Below are 18,496 nucleotides of genomic sequence, written 5' to 3'. Positions count from 1 at the left end.
ACGAGTATCGTGGACCCCGCCCCGGGATGACTGGAAGGTCTTGATCGCGAATCGCGGAGAGATTGCCTGCCGCGTCATACGCACGTGTCAGCGTTTGGGCATCCCCACGGTGGCTATTTATTCCTCCGCCGACGGACCCGACTGTCTCCACGCGCGCATGGCGGACGAATCCTACCAGATTGGGACCGGACCCACGCCGCGTGAATCCTACCTACAACCCGACGATATTCTACGCGTGGCCCTCGACACGGGCGTGCACGCCATTCACCCCGGATACGGATTCTTGTCGGAAAATGCCGCCTTTGCGGAACTCGTCACCAACCACCGTATGACTCTGGTCGGTCCGCCGCCGTCCGCCATGACGGCCATGGCCAGCAAGTCCCGATCCAAAGCGATTATGGAAGCCGCCGGCGTCCCCACGACACCCGGCTATTTCGACCAGATGGGACTGCCGGAACACCAAACGGTTGAGTTCTTGTTGTCGCAGGCTGTCCGGATCGGCTTTCCCGTCCTCATCAAGGCCGTCATGGGCGGCGGGGGCAAAGGTATGCGCTTGGTCGGACAGGAGTCGGAATTCGACGATGCCTTGCGGGCCTGTCAGCGAGAGGCACAATCAGCCTTTGGCAACGCCGATGTCTTGCTCGAAAAATATCTCGTCAGACCCCGACACGTTGAAGTGCAAATTGTCGCCGACAGCCACGGGAACGTCGTACATTTGTTTGAACGCGACTGTAGTCTCCAACGACGGCACCAGAAGATTATTGAAGAAGCGCCCGCCAGCGACTTGCCCCCCGACTTGCGCGCTCGACTCGGTGAAAACGGCTGCCAAGCCGCCCGCGCCGTGGGCTACGTCAATGCCGGGACGGTCGAATTCTTGCTCGACACCACCACACCCGGCGACTTCTTCTTTTGCGAAATGAACACTCGTCTCCAAGTCGAACACCCCATTACGGAACAAATTACGGGCGTCGACTTGGTGGAATGGCAGTTGCGCATTGCCGCTGGGGAAGTTTTGCCGAAAACACAAGACGAACTGTACGCCCGTGGTCACGCCTTTGAAGCCCGTGTGTACGCGGAGCATCCAGCTCGGGGCTTTTTGCCGGCCACGGGAACGGTATGGCATCATCAGCCGCCGGCTCCCGTGAACCAAGGGTCGTGTAAGGAGAGTGGCATTCGTGTCGACACCGGACTCCAAGCCGGGCAGCAAGTCGGCGTGTACTACGATCCCATGATTTCCAAACTGATTGTTCACGATACGGATCGGACGGCAGCGTTGCAAAAACTAGTCCGGGCTCTCAAGGGGTACCAGATTGCTGGTGTGCCGACGAACATTGACTTTTTAATCAAATGCGCGACTCATCCAACCTTTGGCAAAGCCGGTGCGGTCAATACGGGATTCTTGGAAGACTTCGCGGACGATGTACGAATGGAAGAGGATATGGTTCCTCCACCGCTGGCACAAGCTGTGGGAGCCTTTGCTTCCATGCTACTTTTAGAGAAGCGGGTGGGTATCGTCGACCGGAAGAGCTCTGTTATGCCCTGGTCGACCCGACACGGATCTTGGCGAATGGGTGGTTCGTCTGGACGAGCCAAACGGGTTTTGGAAATGGAGCACACTGGATTCGCCATTGAATGCCTTTGCAATCAGGATGGTAGCTTTGATGTCCAAGTCTGTCGTGAGGACGGAACTCTCGGTGACCACTTTCACATAAAGGGATCGCTGGACTACAACTCCAATATGGAAGTAGTGGTGAACAACTCTCGTCGTATCAAGCTTACCACGATTTTGCACGAGGAGAATGGCTTGATTCGGGTCCGGATGTGGCCGTATCACCACGAGAACTACCACTGGAAGCTGGATGTCAAACATCCGCTCAAGCAAGTTTTTGACGAAACTGTAAAAGCTGGAACAGGGGAAGGAAGTGTCAAAGCACCAATGCCTGGGCGGATTACGCGGGTCAACTTTGCCGTTGGAGATACGGTCGCGACGGGAGATGTCATCCTTGTCATGGAAGCAATGAAAATGGAGCATGCCATAAAGGCGCCACAGAATGGCGTGCTGACGACGTTGAACTTTGAGGTCGATGATGTTGTGGAAGATGGGTCTGTCGTGATGATTGTGGAGAGCATAAGTCAGGTCAGGGAGCATCAAGCAACCTCTTAGTCACTAAGGTACAATCCTGTATGCTATAAAATCTATCAACTTTTGGGAGCGTGATCTGTGTTGCCTTTAGCCTCTTCTAAAGCCGCCAAAAAACCATGATGTTGCTCGTCTTCACTCATAACAGTAAGGAGAAACTCCTGAAGGTCACTGTTCCCGAAATATGTGGCCGTCGAATGAGCCAAAACGGAGCTAATGTATTCGTTGTCAATTACGGCCGGTTGAAAGGAATAATCAACCCGATCACTTTTGCCGCCTAAAGGAAAGTTCAAAGCTCCGCCGTGGATATGAGGTTTGGCTAACCCAGCTGCTTTGGTCGTTGCCACGTCGGTGGACAAAGCGGAAACCGCGGATTCAATCAATGAGCCCCACACCATCTTTTGATCCATAATTGATTTGCGGAGATCATCAGTAATCTGTTTAGCCTTGACGTGGAACTTCAAGTCCTTTCCAGGCGCTGTCAAGTAACGCGGCGCCGGCAACTCCGCCGAGTCCAGATCTTGCGGTAGCAACAAGGGTTCGATCCGATAGGCCACCGGATCGCTTGGATTGAAAATATTGTACAAGCGTCCAGTCGGTAGTGAGAACGGAGATGTGACCGGGACATCTACGTGCTCGTCGTTACCACTTTTTCCTTCCCCTACCCGGTGAGTGGCCTGTTTGATGGCGACGTCGCGTAACTCGTCGAACACAGCGTGAGCACCTCGCAATGTCAAGAACATCCCCAGTGGTGACCCCAGGAACACGGTACACTCGGGTATAAAAGGAATCGTGCGGGTCATAGGTTTGGTTAATGATGGACCCCAAGTACCGTTACAGGCTTGGTTCGCCCCCGTCTCTTTGGCATACGCTTGATATCCCAAGTCAGACCCTCCTTTTTCCGGGGATGCGATTGCTACACCTTGTGTATTCATCGAAGCCGTTGTTCCGGCTTTGGCTTCGTCGCGATCCTTTAGTATCGACAGTAAGTCCCAAACGATCACTGACCCCAGGGAGTGCCCAATAAAGGAGCATTTGCCACCGTGTGGCAAAAAACCAGGATGCACCTTGGCAAAGGCCCCGTACAGTTCGTTGACTTGCGTCGTGACGCATTCCAAAACAGATTCACAAAAGTTGGGTGTCAGGTACATAAGCACGTCAAAAATTACATCGTTCGCAATAGCTCGTAACGCAGGAATAGATTGCAGTGTTGTGGCTTTAAGCGACTTCATTAGTGCTGTACTGCTGTCGTGCAGGCGATTGAACCATTCAATGGGTATAAACTCAATCCGATTTGGAGGATGTGGTAGCGCTTGGCCAGTCTTTTTGGCCTTTTGGCACGCGATTTTCCACAACAAGACTTGTTTTTGTTGCACGTGGATACGTGTCGCGTTCATCTGGTTAATCAAGGAGGGTATCTTTACATCGTCCCGCGCAAAGAAGGCCTCTCCAATCCCGTGCACGACAAAAACTGGATGACGGACAGGTCCCAATACTGTCTCGTCTTCTTCCCCTTCAACTACATAAGGACCGTATCCTCGCTGAAGGTCTTGGCCACCACCAATGAACCAGCTGTTGCTCGGGAACTGCTTCATAGTGAGAGTATTTCCGGTTTGCACAACTTTAACCTTGGCGTTTCCTTGTTCCAAGTCGACTCTCTGATCAAGAACACTCGCGATACCTTTTCCTAATGAAGACGTCGCTTGAACGGCAGCTCGATAGAGTGCTTCAATGGCTGCTGAGTCCGTATCATTGGTGATAGGCACAAGCCGAAAGTCCTTGTTGGAGGTTTCTTCCCGAAGGAACCAAATAGCCGAACACAATTGTCTCTGGTGGCCCCGGAAAAAGTTGTAAAAGACGATACCGCTAACCGGGTCGGCGGTGCATCGACCTTCTTCTATATAAATAGGCTTCTCGGGCGAAACGTTCAAAGCCTCGCAATCCAATTTGCGTAAGGGCTTCCACCAATCCTCCTGCTGCTGTTGATGATCACCTTGGCGGGCAAGCCACACCTTCGAGGCTTGGGCTGATCCGTCTTCGATTCCGACCCACGTCGGCATGGCGGATGGGAGTGGTTGTTAGTTCGACGAAATTCACAGCGACCCAGTACTAGCAAATTTTGTTTACGTCAAGGAAGGCAAGAAAGAATTCGGTGACCAACATAACTTTCGAGCACACAAATGAACCAGAACGCACGTTCTTTCGCGGAGGTGCGCCCTGCCCTCCTGCATTTGTCAAAATGAAACTCGTTTCCTTCGTCCTGTTTCACAATTTGTCCAATCGCATCGATTTACATATGTGCAGAAGTTAAAGGAACCCGGATCTGTATACCTGTTTCGTAAATAGGTTTGATTGCCTAACGTGAGCTCGCGCCTCACGAAGCCATCACTAGAATGGGCCCGATCAATAAGGGATCCGGCTCGGAGTTGGGAACAAAGCCACTACTGAAACGCAATTGATCATACCAAAGTCAGCTTCAAAGTCTATCAGTCAGTCATTTCCCGGAGCAAGGGCAAGAAAAGACAAGCAGTTTCTTATAATATGATATGACTTCCTACCACAAGGCTATAAGGAACGGTGGCGAAAGCAAGCTCCTACGACATCACTCAAACAAGAGGCTTATTCCGAGTCGACAGCCAAAAGTGTGGTAAACCAAACGGAGCAAACACATCATATGAGAGCCATGTTTGGCGGTTAGGGATTTGAGTTAACGTTGCCTTCACATGTTACTTTCTCCTTTCTTAAAGTTTACCATGCAGTAAAATTGTATGAAACATGCTTGTCCGATTCATTGTATTCACAAATCCTCCAAACTAGGATTGGTGCATGACGTGGTCAATACTAGAGGTAAGAGTTTGCGTGGTCTACATTGCATACAGTTCCGTCGATAGTACCGCACGTTGACGCGAGACCGGACACGGAAAGGAGTGCGCGACCGTTAGCTCCATCCAACTACTGTTGATATTTGGTCCGTTCTGATACAAAAATCGCTTCGTAGGAATTCCATGCTGTCCCGTAAATTCAGGATTGGCGCTCGCATCAACTGGAAAGATACAAAGGTACGTTGTATCGTCGTCACGAGCTGCAGTCGAATCTCCAGGCTCCGTGCACAAGGCAAATTTGTGAGGCCCGCATTCCTTCCGGAGGTGTGCAATATAGACGTCTGCGAATAAAAGCGACAGTTTTTTGGAGGCTTCCTTCCTTTCCTCGTCTGAGACTTTGTCCGTAACACCTTTTGGTATACGGCAAACGCAAGGAATGTCCCACTCCAAAAATGTTGGGATCGTCGTGCTTTCTTGGAAGCGGGGCGGTTTTTTGCCGTACAGGCGCATAAATACGTAAAGCAAAGCCTTCCTTGATTCTTTATTGGACGCACCTTGGGTAGGAGCCGTGGACGATATGTTGGCGACCGGAGCGCTGGGCGATTTTTGTACTGCTCGATGAATGCTCTCTACTAGAATCTTCAAGTCGGCTCTGATATTCAGCACCACTTTCCGAAGCACGACATCATAATCGGCATGTCCCTTTCTCGCACTCGGATCGAATTTGCGAATCCCATTCCTCACTTTGTGCACCTCCAAGATATTCATTACTGCTCTCAACAGTGACTCCAGCTGGCTGTAAGCCAACTCCTCTATCCCTCCTTCCTTCATATACAAATCTACGGATTCCTTCACGATTCGGATGAGGACATTGCACATGTTCGACACCGTAGGCTGCTGTAGTTTACCACTTGATGGCTTCCTATGACCTCCAAAAACATCGTCCGGTTCCAAAAACCCATCGGCAAAATCCATTACCTGAGAATTTCCCTCGTCTGGTATTCCCGAATCCTCTCCAATAGTATCTAGCCATAGTGATCGTCGACTGTCCGACCAAAAGACGAATCGAGAAGGCCTCCAAACACTCTTGAGGTGCGGAAGAGAATCCGATATAGTTCGAGCACAAAGAATAAGGCTTTCAGCCGCTTCCGTCCATAGACCTTTCGACACCTGTAGTGATCGAAGTGTCAGTAGCCAGCGCATTCGTTGTACTGGAGCTGTTTCAGAGACAAAGAAATTGGCTGCCTCAAATAGGGACTCTTCGTCGGCATCAAACACCGTGCTAAGGTGAGGCACCTGGACTACTCCTGCGCCAAGAACTTGCAAATCTCTCCCTTTCAGTCTCATCTCGATCAATACACCGTCAACTATGGCCTGACAAGCTCGACAAAAACCAGACAGTATTGGAGCCAGCTGAGGGTCAATGCGGCAATCATCCTTAGGACTTGTGTCTTCCAGGTCACCGATGGAGCGCCGAAGTGGCCACAGCGCTCTCGCAATATCTTCTGCGTTCACGATCAAATTGCTTACGCTACATAGTGCTATTTCCCTAGCACATACTTCCGGTAGCACCGAAACAAAGATCAAGCAAATGTCGTCAACATTTCCAAAGCAATCAAACGTACCACCGAGTAGGGAAACCATGAAGTCCACAGCAATTGAACGAACAGAGAGAGATGAACTGTTCATCAAATTCAGAATAACTCTAATCCAGTGTTGTAAATTGTTCCCAGCGGTTTCTACGAACATGTCTGCCCCGAATAGATCCAGCGTCTGAAGTGCGCCTCCCACGGCGCGGAGATGCGTCACTGAGGACTGAGGGGTTGCTAAAACGTGCAGAAGCACATCCAAAATACCTTCAATGATATTGCGTCGTTCATGCGGGGCAAACAAAGAAGCCCCTTCCTCCACAACAATGATTATGGAAGCGCAAATTGTATTAAAGCTTTCCTGCAGTAGCCATGGCGCCATGCCTCGACCAATGTGAGACGGAAAGGCAGAATGCTTCGGGATATCAATGCAACTTTGAAAAGTGGAGCTGCAAAGCCGCAGAAGACGAATAAAACGATGAATGCGTAAATCCTGTTGGAATCGTGTTGTCGATTTTGCTAGTGAGTCAAGAAGATGAGCGGCTGAAATTTGATCCGGGCAGCACATACCTTCGGATCGCAGGCCTGACGAACGAAAACTCTTAGTAACGATTCGGGAGCTTCTTGCAGTATATAGACGAAGCATAACAGCCATGTTGTTCGAATTTTGTGCGTAGCTCCCATTCTGGCGAGCCAGCGAGAGCTTGCGACCGATCTTTCGAGAATAGGAGAAGCAAGCACTGCAGCAATACGTTCCCGGTGTGAGTCAGTCTGAAAGCGCCGGTCCATCGAATGCCGCCGAATGATCAATTCATAGACGCAGATGATCGCGTGGATTGCAATGGATTGGAACACTAGGAAGTCTTTACGTTTAAAAGCTGCTCCCGGTCGAGTAAAAAGGGTTGAGTTTGCCAGTAATTGTATCTGGGACGTCTTATGCTGAGAGACTTCTTCGTGAGCCATCGCTTCGACGACGACTGATTCGCACGATACAGAGCAAACAGCTAGGCCCTCGTTGATAACGATCGACGCAAGCCAGCCACTTTCGGGTAGTCTAATGATGTCATTAGCTTTTTTGCTTGTAAGCTCTCCATCACTGAATCCCTTATGCTGATCTACCCAGCTCATTTTCCCCCCGTGTCTCTGATGATGATAATCTACGCAGTTCAGCGGAAAGTTTAAGGACAGAAATGACGGCAAAGTAGCAAGTTTTTCAACAGCATGTAAACGCAGCTGCCGAGAACAGTGAACTCTATGGATGAATTCCTCGGTCCATTCAAATCGGACCTCTGTAGAACCATCCACAAGCTGTTCTGTCTCGCAGTCTCGCAGTGTTTTGAAATACGTTGTCAGTAACAGCCGCATATGCTCGGGATGAATAATTGACAAGAGACCAACCAAAAAGTCGAGGATCTCATCGGCGGAAGCCATTGCGTGGAGCAAAGTGCTTGCTCGTTCGGTCGGTGACCCGAATTTGTGAAGGGCTTTCCCCAATAAGCCTCTCACAAGCATTTCAATGAAAGGTTCAAGCACGACCATGTGGCTTTGATCTACTATCGCCCTCGTCGAAGCAGGGTACATCGACGACACCTCTATGCTGTATCTCAAGATGAGCGATTTTAAGCAAAGTGGTAAGAGGAAACCCATGTGGGCGAAGAAGGAGAGGACAGTCGCCTTAGGGCTAGCGGAAGAATCAAAGACAGGAACTGGAACGGTACGAAAGCGGCGGCTAGCAAAGTTTGCAGTTTCCAGCGATGTTACAAGCCTTCCATCAACGAACTCTAGCCATGCGCACAGCCATAGGACAATAATTGACTCGTACAAGTAATCCCCACTTGTGACCGGGATCTTCTGGCTTTCGTGATTTTGCAACGAGAAGACAAATATCGGTCCGTCGGGCTGGCCACGGAAGACAGCAAGCTCGGGGCCCAATTGGACAGTGATGCCACTGGTACCTTCGCTCTCGTCGTCGGTCCCAGGAGAGCGCCATCCCTGTGTTTCATGTTTAAATGCTTCGACTTTTTTTGACTTATGGGCTGTCTCATTTTTAGCCCACTTTGGCGCACCCGTTTTAAAGGCATTGGCAAGAGAAGGACCAACGCATGGTGCAAGTATGACCTGTGCAACAGATTTTACCCTCTTTGCAAAATCTGACTGATCCACGTGGAATGTCTCACCTTTTCTGGGTCGGAGCGGCGACGACGATGATCGCACAATGCTGTTGTCATCTGTCATATTTCCGCTCTTCGACGACTCCTTTAAGCTCACAACCGTTTCACTTGTATGCGGCGAATTACTTCTATTTGCACCTCTAAATGTTTGTATTGTGGCAATCGTATCGTCGTCGTCAAATAAATTCACAAGGTCGCAGTGTAGTTCAGCCTGGATGCGCATTCGATCTGTTTTGCTGGCTCCATATGCAACACGTGAAAATGGCACTCCAGACCGCCCTAATGATTCTATAATTCGCGAAACTCGAGCATGATCTTGCGTCTGAAATAAAGTGGGTTTTGTTTTTCGAATTGCCACATCCGCTGTCTGTTGTTCTGTTTCTTTGTCTCCCATTTCATCTTCCGATGCGTTGGGGTCGTTTTGAAAGTGAACAGGAATTTGTTCGGAGGTGACATTTGATCGTTCAGGAAATCTGTCACTCCGTGGAGACGACACGGGGGAAAGAAACGCTTCGTCGAAAGAATCCAAGTAATTTTTTAGAAAAATGTCTGTTTTTCTTTGTAGTGTACAATCACTTTCTGATTCAAACTTCCTTTTGACTTTCCGAATGATCTCGAACAAACTTTGCATGATATTGACCAAGAACTGGGATGTTTTTGTGGAGCCCTTACTTTTGCTGTTCACCAAGTTGCAAAGGTGGATGTGAAGCAGTATCCTGAAATGAGCTACAACGGTGCTCGGAGAGGCGGTAGAAAGAAGATACCAACAAGAGTCGTCGAAATCCGTTGAGTCCACGGAAAGAGCTTTCTTGACTTCAGAGCTGAGTTCCAATTTTGACTGGGTTCCACTATGGCTTTCACTTGCGGTGGGAAAGTACTTCAGCACAGCGGCAACGGATGGATCACCGACATGAACGGAGCTTACGAGGCGAGTCTCAATCTGAAGCTGAAAATCACCTAGCTTCAATCGGTGATTTCCATTAGGAATTATGGTTGTAATGCGAGAAGAAGTGACTGACTCAAGATTCGACGAGCTAGTCAGAGGGACGGTGGAGATTGCAAGCAGCTTGAAATATTCTGTCGCATCGCTCAATAAATTCACAGAAAACAGGCCAAACTCAAGGGAGAAGGATCCGTCGAGAACATCAGGGAGACGCAGCTTGATCTCATCGTTCAGCTGAAGACCAGCTGCTATATCGGCTTGACTTTTGTCGTCCATGGACAGATCCCCTCGAAGCTTTGTGTAAACAGCACTAACAAGGCTGGGTCCAGCCCACGGAGTTGGTGAGTGGAACAAAGGTAGCGCGATTGGGTGTGCCTTAACTGGGATTAGATCCTTATCGGCAGTCACTGCGGTCTGCACCAACCGTATTCGGATGGTGAAATTCCCGAGTTTATTTATATGTCCGCCTGCAGCGTATCGCAATAGCCGAGGGTAGAGGAACATCAAGTTCAAAGCCGATCCAGATGACAGGAGCGAATCGACGTCATAGAATTTTGGAGGTCTAGGTGGTAAATAAAGAACCTCTCGGAACTCCGAAGACGAGACATAGCCAGCAGGTGTGTCTGAAGCAGGCAACCTGAGCAAATCTGAACGCTTTTTGGCGTCACCCTTTGCCGGAGCAATTATATTTACAGGCAAGTTTGTATCGAGTACGACGGCAAAGTCGCCTGAAACATCCACGAGGAGTTTCGGCGAGTCGCAGCTGGTTCCAGTAAAGGCTTCACTTTCAGGGCTTTGAAGCATAGCGTGCAGAAAATCCACTGGCAGGATCGAGGAGAATACTTTTGCACGACCAATAACCTGCTCAGAGAATAGGCATCTTGCAGAGACTTTTGAGTCTGGGACAGATTTAGAACGTGGCAGTTTTCTGGGCGATTTGAAAATACGGCCAGCAACGCTGCGCTTCCTTTCTGGAGACTGCACGCTTTGATTGAAGGCCGACGTACCGCCTGAGGAAGCGCGAGCTGCAGAGTGAAACTCTCTATCTCTGGCATTGCGTTGAACAATTTTTGTCAGTCTTTCAACAAACTCATCCTGTGACTCTGGCACTGGAGGGTATGAAAATAAGGAAGTCTCTGTAGTTTGGCCTTGCGGCCAAGTTTCCAAACTCACGGGACACGTGCCATTGACCAAGAACTTTGCTACACCAAAGCACAGAGGTGACAATAGCTGCGTACCAAATTGTTGATACATTCGGTCCTCCCTTGCTTCGGCTTTCTTCGCAGTGTCATTCACTGCTCGATCAGACTTATGGGTCAGCGAGGCCTTCTTCGTTTTTAAGCAGGAAGCTAGAGTGTCCGAATGTGCTAGTTTGTATACTTGCAACACCACGTACAATGTGTCCAAAGAATTTGTCGGTAAATCCAAAGGATCATACGAGAAGATAGCTTTGTGTTTGCGCTTCATCCACAAGTCAAGCAAGTCCGGGTTGATTGAGAAGTCTCTGTAGCGAGTCGCGTCCAAATCCACCTTGCCTTGCCAGTTTCCCGCTGGAAACCAGAATTCCTCGGTCATTTTCCCCATGGCCTCCCCTTGGCTAGCAAAATTGCCCGATGGTAGTGAATATAGCGCGAGGCTACCCACTAACGCCTCCATTCCGGAAGGAGTCGAAACAGTATCCAAAACAATTCCCAAAGGACAGCTCAAACAATATTGTCGCCCTGGCGGTCTGTCGTGAAAAGGCCGAGGTCGCCAACCTTGACTTCTACTGTAGCTTGCATCCAGTGGCGGTGCCATCATGCTGTATGGATTGGGCTCCAAGAAGCGGTGCAGATTCGTTCTCGGTCGTCCAAAATGTGACGCGTTCCTTTCCATTGCTTCGATTAACTCCTTCCCCGCCAAAGGCATCTGTGCCAATCCACCTCCATTCCAACGTAGATGCTCTGCGCAATGATTCGTCGTCGACGGCAATTCCGCTGCAACCGACATCCCCAAATCGTCGCTAGTGACCAATACTACCAACCTGGGACTGGAACTTTCCCATGCCGTTTCGTCCTGAATCTCTCCGTGTTTCTGTGCAATGTCGTCTGGTAGAGCGTTCGGAAAGCCCACGTCGGCGCGGGTTGGTAGCCGCGTCTTTCTATTGGACAAGACAGGTACCGTAGCTGGCAAAGCCGCAACTGCAGCCTTGACAGGATGAATAGAACGGTAACGGCCGTCGGACACGTTTTGCAAACGTGTGGACAAGGTAGCCGCGAGCTTGGGATCACTGGACACAAAAAAATCTGCATCACGCGATGTACTAGGGGAAAAGTGAACTTGCCGAGTAAGTCGTTGTGATTGCATAACATGTAGCAATTTCAAGTGTTGTTTCGATGGCGACATGCGTTTTGCAACATTGGTTTGGCGTATTCTTGACTGCTCGTCGGCCCAGTCTTGCCATGCTTGCACCGACAACAAGGGCCTCGTCTCGAAGGCAGCTCGCTGCGTCAATGAAACTACTTTCACCGTAACTGTGGAAAAATCTACAGGATTTTGGAAGGCGCCGATTTTCGCTTTGTAAGAGGCGCTGCGGGGTCGGCGACGACTTGGAAGGTCTTGATTGATGGATGTCAACGGCCGTACTGCACTGCTGGAGGAGGTTTCGTGCAAAGCTGGGCGGCTTCCTTGTGTCATGCTACCAACAATCCCGTTGGCGTGGTTTGGAGAATCGTTCACGCGACGCAAAAGTGGCGAGGCGTGGTCGGGCGACGACCGTGTCGCCAATGGAAGTCGGGACTTCGTTGATGATTGAGCAGTGGGAGGTTGTATCAGGAGCGACTCGTCCCCGTAGGATTCTGTCGTCGGTACAGCATATATTTGAGGAATGCATCCATTCCAGACGGAAGTAGAATCAGCGTTGGTGTTCTGCGTCCGCACTGGAGATGACAAAGTCCCTCTGGGTCTTCCGCCACGGGGCCGCCGTACGGCTCGAGGCGGCACGGATCGCTGTTCATTCGACATGTGGTCGCGACTGCTGGCGTGTCAACAGATGTAGAGCATCGATGTAAACTGCAAAGTTTAGACCTGGCAAGAACGGGTGTTTCCGCGCCCTGCACAGGAAAGGAAGGTACAAGGAAACAATGTAAAGCAAGCCGCTGATTGCGGAAGGCGTTGTTGTGGACTGTGAAAAATGCTCTGGGAAGAAAGCAGGGTAGGTGACCGTGGGCGTTGTGTCACACTATCATTCATACATTCCTCCAGAACGGTTTTTAACAGTTAGAAAGAGAAATATTACTCGTACCAAACTTTACGCCAGAATACCGTACAAAAATTAGTTCAAAATGTTTAGTGAACCAGTAGTTTTATGTTAGACGGGGTCAATACTATGGGGCGATTGCACACACTTCATTCATATTTGTAAAATGGCGAGATTGGGAAACAAGTTTATGCTTTGCTGTTAGTGTTCTCCCCCGAACCCTTGACTTTGCGTTTCTTTTTGGGAAGGATCGTTTCGCCCTTGTGAAAGAACGAGACGCTTTCCAAAACGGACGTTTTATAATTCCGCTTTCGCTTCGATTCATCAGAGCATGTATGTATACCATTGAAGGACCTCACTAGCCACTGTCCCGTAAGGACACCACCGTCGCCTTTGATAGGCCTCGCACTGAGATGGCACTGGCAAACGGATGGTTTTCCTTTCCACCTTGACGACGGGGCCGAAACACAGTTGACACGAAAGCACTTGGCTAGTTTTTTTTCCAAGATTTTATACTGCTTCTGCAGTACCTGGTTGTGTGCAAACCAAGCACTTTGGAGAGCATTAAATGAAGGAAAGACTTGATTGGGAGCCATCGTGACAGTTGTTTGGTTCAGTACCAGCCCAGTTAAGGGGGCAGAGACACTCTTCAGAACGGAGGACTTGTAATTGCGTTTTCGTTTCGAATCGGCTTCCGTGCACGTGTGGACGCCATTGAAAGATTTGATTTTCCAAACTCCGGTAAGAAAGCCATCATCTCCTTTGATTGGGGTCGCACTAAGGTGACACTGGCAGATGGATTGAGTCCCTTTCCAACCCTTGGACGGGGCCGAAATACAGTTGACCCTAAAACACTTGGTCAACTTCTTTTCCAAAATTTTGTACTGTTTCTGGAGAACCTGGTTGTGTGCAAACCAAGCAGCTTGGAGCGCCTCGAAGGAAGGAAAGCTTTGATCGACGGCCAACCACATGATGAATATTCTGGTTGTGACCAGCGTTGACTGTGATATCTCCCGGAAGCCCCGTCGATGGAATTTCCTCGGCCCAAAATGGTGCTCCCACATTAGATCCGGAAAACGCGCGCTCCCTCTCCGCAAGGCCTGATTTTGTTCAAAAAATTGCAACGGTTTCCCAAATAAGAGGGATCACCCTATTTCTAATGAACCAAATCGAAAATTTATAGATCGCGCGTGACACAATTTGTACGAAGCTCGAGACTGGTCAATAAAAATTCTTGATTCACCCTATTTCATCCTCGAGACGACGTGTTGATTTTTCAAACGCCATGCGCAAGTATGGCAGGAACCGATACCGGTGATGCGGAAAGCGGTGGGCCCGAGAGTGATCATTCGGCCATGAATTTGCTAGAGTCGTCACCCGAGAGTTCTCCGGTCCCTCTCGTTCCGGCCTCTTCATCTCCAATATGTGATGAAGTAACGCTTCCCGTTCGCGACCCTTTGCTTTCCACACAACAACCCGAACAACAAAACGTGGCCACACTTCAAGGACCACCACCAAAAAAATCCCGCATCGATCACTTCTTTCGACCTAGAAAATCAGCAGTCAGTAAACAGCAACATGCTGGTTCACATATCATCGAGAGTAAAAACCCAACGACGCCGCATTCCTCAACTCTCATAACGAAAAGGTCGTCAACAAAGGCTGCATCATGTACGAACCCCTGCACTGATTTGGCGTCCTCGATCGTTCCTAAGCTCGACGCGCAAGGTATTCCGCTTCCCATAGTTCCACAGCAGGTATCAACACCAGCTTACGTCCAATGGATCGTCCAAAAGAACGGAGCCGTCTTGGTCCGAAGGGATCGGCGATCAGCCTCCAAACCATGTCGGAAAGCTGCCGCCATTGACATGGACGGTACAGTCTTGCTGTGGCAGACATCGTTCTGGTCGACCCGTTTGGAGCAGTACGAATTGTACAATGCAGACGGTGTCGTCCCAAAACTACAAAGTCTCGCTGACGACGGATATCAACTCGTTCTAGTGTCCAATCAAGGAGGAATTCGATCGGCCACCAACGGAAAAACCGCACAGAAAGTTAAGTCCCTGATGGACTGGTTGGCTACGATACTACAGCGTCCTCTATGGGCCATTGTGAGTACGCAATCCAAAAGTGGTTTTCACAAACCCAGCCCCAAGTTGTGGGATGCTCTGGAGGAAGCATATGGCGAAAAATTCGACATAAAGCAAAGCTTGTACGTGGGCGATTCAGATGGTGAGGTTGATGATAGCGATGCGTACCGACAAGAAGGGGTCGACAAAGCTTTTGCAGCAAATGTGAGTGCATCGAAAAACGCTATGTTGCGCTTCTACAATCCATCAGACTTTTTCGGACCGAGCGACAAGGAACGTCGGATGGCCACAGTCCGGTCAGGGCTGACAGCGTACGCTCCAACGCCAATTTCGGCTCTCCGAGCCCGGGCGGCGCTGTTGGGTGGGTATCTTACCGGGCCATTGCTCGTGCTCCTTTGTGGAGCGCAAGGTTCGGGGAAAAGCACATTTTGCCAAGCTCTGGTACAGATCACACCCGGCACTCCCCCTACTTGGCGGCACTTTTCGCAAGACACGATTGCCAATGGCAAGCCAGGTTCTCGAACTGCTGTTGAAGATGCGGCAAGGCTAGCATTGTCAAAGGGTGTATCGGTGGTGATTGATCGGATGCACCTAGATACGACACAGCGGACACCTTTTGTACAAATTGGGAAGGACGCTTGTATTCCGGTACATGTCATAGTGCTTGATCTGCCTCGAAGTGTCGTTTTACAGCGCGTACGAGATCGGACAAACCATGTCGGGAAGGTTCAGGGAGAGCAAGGTGTCCAACTCGCCACCGTTTCCCTGGATAACCTGGATCCGCCAACGTACGAGAAGGAAGGTGCTGATTTGATCCTTTTTGCTCGTTCTGAATCTATGGCAGATAATTTGGTGGCGAAATATCGACAAGTTCACCAAACGGGAGAAGGCGTTTTGTCTCTTCCTAGGGACTTCTCTCTCTCAAGCGATGCAAATATCTCGATTCGATTGCCCTCACTTGCTTTGGGTACTATGAAACTGGCGAAACGAAGCACATCGGTCGTCGTGTCTGCGGCGCTGAAGAAAGGCATTGACGCTATCGATACCGCGCCGACCTACAACAACGAAGAGGAGATTGGCGCTGCGCTCGCCCATCAAAAGTTGAAACCATTTATTATAGTTAAAGTTCCAAAACGAGCGACCCTTCCGGCCCAGGTGAGAGATGAAGTTCTGCTCAGTCTTCAAAAGCTCGGTCGAGAGTTCGTTGATTTGATACTTTTGCACTGGCCATGCGATGCTATTGAAGCAGATTCACTTTCAAGCGTATGGAAGGAACTCGAGCATCTTCAAGCCAAAAAATATTGTCACTTTCTGGGAGTTTGTAATTTTTCCATTGACGCCCTTCGCACCCTGATCCCACTATGCAGTCCGAATGGGAGACCTATTCTAAACCAAATCGAGCGTCACCCGCTGCTACCCCAGTGGGAATTGCTTGATTTTTGTGCTAGGCACGGAATTCAACTTCAAGCCCATTCACCGCTCGGACAGGGACGGTCAGAGGTATTGGAACAACACGTTGTCGTCGATATTTCCAAAGCGACTGGTCTTTCACCGGCACAGGTTGTCTTGAAATGGAACTTGCAACACGGTATCGCAGTGGTTACGAAAAGCACCTCTGATGCTCATTTATCCCAGCTCGAGCGTTTAAAAGGAGCATCGGGTCTCACGCCGTTGCAAATGAAGTCACTCGATTCCATCGTTTTTCTAAATGACAATGCCAGCAAGCGATTCGTTGCTCCGCCTTTCATGTTCAAGAAGGGTGCCCCGTACTCCTGGGGCGACCAAGTACCTGACAAGTAATTAGCTCTAAGTTTGCACTTATCTAGTGGCCACGAGGCCGTATTCTATATTCTCGTTTCCCTATCAATAGTGAGGCTTATCAGCATATTGTACCTCGCACTCATTCAAAAATGGCTGTTTCCTCCCGAGATTTTTCTGGGGACCTGATAATCATTTCTGAATGTCATTTACTGGTGGCGACGACAATTTCAAAATATAGAAAAAACGTACTAACTGGCAATTGCTGCCTGTCAAGACGTACCTCCGTAAGTAAAACGGCATAGATATGATATTTTTTGTCCGACAGCTTACCTAGCAAAAAAATACTTGTACATTTTCTTTTCTGTAATTGAATCTTCGTCCCCGGTGATCTTCCTTTCTTCACCATGGTTACCCTGACCTCCGTAACTACTGGGTCGACGCAAAAATTTTGCCATGAGAGTTCCACGTTCTCAATATGGTCGAGAAGGTCTTTTTGGTTGGGAATTTTGTCGCTGCTTGTTGTGTTATTGAAGGAGACGTCAGACTCCGGGGACGAAGTGTTGTCGTCGTTGACTGCGCATAAAATTCCGCCACTGTCTCAGGATTCTGAGTATTTTCCGAGTCGCTGCATAGATCCGGATGATCGTTCCGAGATGCCAACGTTGCCTTTTGAATCAAAGAATTCCGGGCGTCCTTGTCAGTGCCAAGATCCGACGCAGGCCGCCCAGCGAGAAGCGACCATTTGGGACAAGCATCACGAAACGCTCGTGCAGATAACGGGACAGAACGGTAGTGTGCTAGCCTTGTCTTCGCCTGATGTCGTGTTTCTTGGAGACTCTATTACCGAACGAATGATGGGGACCGGCCATATGGGAACCCGCGAATACCCAGCGTCCAAGGCCGTTTTCGATCGGCACTTCAACAAGGAGGACGGTACACTTGTGTCTCTGCGCGGACTTGCTTTGGGATCTTCAGGTGACACTAGTCCCGAACTTTTATGGCATTTGGAAAATGGTCTTATCCCGCCGACATTACGACCGAAAGTCTGGGTACTGTTAGTAGGAACGAACGATCTGGGTCGAGCAGGCTGCTCGAAGCGCACTGCCTTGGCAGGTATCTTGAATGCCGCACATCATTTGAACGCACAACAACCGGAGACGCCTCTGGTTATTCATGGACTCTTACCTCGTTCACAGGATAAGAGCTCGAGCAAACTGGGTCGGTATTGGGTCCAGATTCAATGGATCAATAGCGAGTTGAAACGGATCGTGGCCAGACAGCCGAATTGGCATTACATAGATTCACAGCACATATTCTTACAAGACGAGTTCGATATTAATGCGAAGCTATTACCGGATGGTTTGCATCCCAATGCGGAGGGCTATGATTTATGGCTGCCGTTAATTGCGCATCAAGTTTCGGAAATTATACTCCGCAGGGACCCTTCATAGCGCTGCTTCTCGCTGTACTCGATGCACCTGCAAGAATCTAGCGACTCATGAGAAACATTAGTCTGGGCAGATATGATTATTACAGATTTACAGATAAACGTATTTTGAAATACTTCAAGAGCTGTTGGTGTTTCAAACTGAGCCCTCCATGTGCCACCCTTTTTAGTGCTTTCGAACAATTGTTTGGAATAAAGAGAGACTGAAGAGTAGCTACGTGGAGAAGGTTGTGGTAGTCTGTAAAGGATAGGCCTAATGCAATGGCGCAAAAAGGGCTTGAACGAATGACAACTG

General features: G+C 49.5%; 6 protein-coding genes across 6 annotated transcripts; 3 read left to right on the top strand and 3 right to left on the bottom strand.

Annotated features, from left to right (window-relative positions):
• Positions 1–34: 34 nt before the first annotated feature.
• On the top strand, positions 35–1,435 carry PHATR_843 (predicted protein; the record flags this gene model as incomplete). The annotated part of the gene is made up of 1 exon (XM_002186389.1): positions 35–1,435. A coding segment is annotated over one exon (1,401 nt), but the record flags the coding sequence as incomplete, so codon positions are not given.
• Positions 1,436–2,312: 877 nt separating this feature from the next.
• Positions 2,313–4,299, bottom strand: PHATR_44066 (predicted protein; the record flags this gene model as incomplete). Its single annotated transcript, XM_002186108.1, has 1 exon — positions 2,313–4,299. A coding segment is annotated over exon 1 (1,887 nt), but the record flags the coding sequence as incomplete, so codon positions are not given.
• Positions 4,300–4,611: 312 nt separating this feature from the next.
• On the bottom strand, positions 4,612–12,774 carry PHATR_44065 (predicted protein). Its single transcript, XM_002186107.1, has 2 exons — positions 7,122–12,774; positions 4,612–7,044 (listed from the first exon to the last, which is right to left on the bottom strand). The coding sequence occupies exons 1-2, from the start codon at positions 12,666–12,668 to the stop codon at positions 5,005–5,007; spliced, it is 7,587 nt and encodes a 2,528-aa protein (XP_002186143.1). The 5' UTR covers positions 12,669–12,774; the 3' UTR covers positions 4,612–5,004.
• Positions 12,775–13,091: 317 nt separating this feature from the next.
• PHATR_33421 (predicted protein) lies at positions 13,092–13,874 on the bottom strand (the record flags this gene model as incomplete). Its single annotated transcript, XM_002186106.1, has 1 exon — positions 13,092–13,874. The coding sequence occupies one exon, from the start codon at positions 13,872–13,874 to the stop codon at positions 13,092–13,094; it is 783 nt and encodes a 260-aa protein (XP_002186142.1).
• Positions 13,875–15,938: 2,064 nt separating this feature from the next.
• PHATR_51608 (2,5-diketo-D-gluconic acid reductase A-like protein) lies at positions 15,939–16,628 on the top strand (the record flags this gene model as incomplete). The annotated part of the gene is made up of 1 exon (XM_002186388.1): positions 15,939–16,628. A coding segment is annotated over one exon (690 nt), but the record flags the coding sequence as incomplete, so codon positions are not given.
• Positions 16,629–17,147: 519 nt separating this feature from the next.
• On the top strand, positions 17,148–18,205 carry PHATR_44063 (predicted protein; the record flags this gene model as incomplete). The annotated part of the gene is made up of 1 exon (XM_002186387.1): positions 17,148–18,205. Exon 1 carries the CDS (start codon positions 17,159–17,161, stop codon positions 18,203–18,205), a length of 1,047 nt encoding a protein of 348 aa, XP_002186423.1. The 5' UTR covers positions 17,148–17,158.
• Between the last annotated feature and the right edge of the window lie 291 nt (positions 18,206–18,496).

This window comes from Phaeodactylum tricornutum, chromosome 3, assembly GCF_000150955.2.
Source record: "Phaeodactylum tricornutum CCAP 1055/1 chromosome 3, complete sequence".
Lineage (NCBI taxonomy): Eukaryota > Bacillariophyta > Bacillariophyceae > Surirellales > Neidiaceae > Phaeodactylum > Phaeodactylum tricornutum.
Note: the sequence above shows the minus strand (reverse complement) of the source record. Positions and strands in the feature narration are given on the sequence as shown.

Coding starts and splice junctions, on each gene's coding strand:
- PHATR_44065 (XM_002186107.1), bottom strand. CDS start 12,668: ATGTCGAATGAACAGCGATCCGTGCCGCCTCGAGCCGTACGGCGGCCC. Junction 7,045..7,121: donor GTCAGGCCTGCGATCCGAAG/GTATGTGCTGCC, acceptor CGATTCCAACAG/GATTTACGCATTCATCGTTT.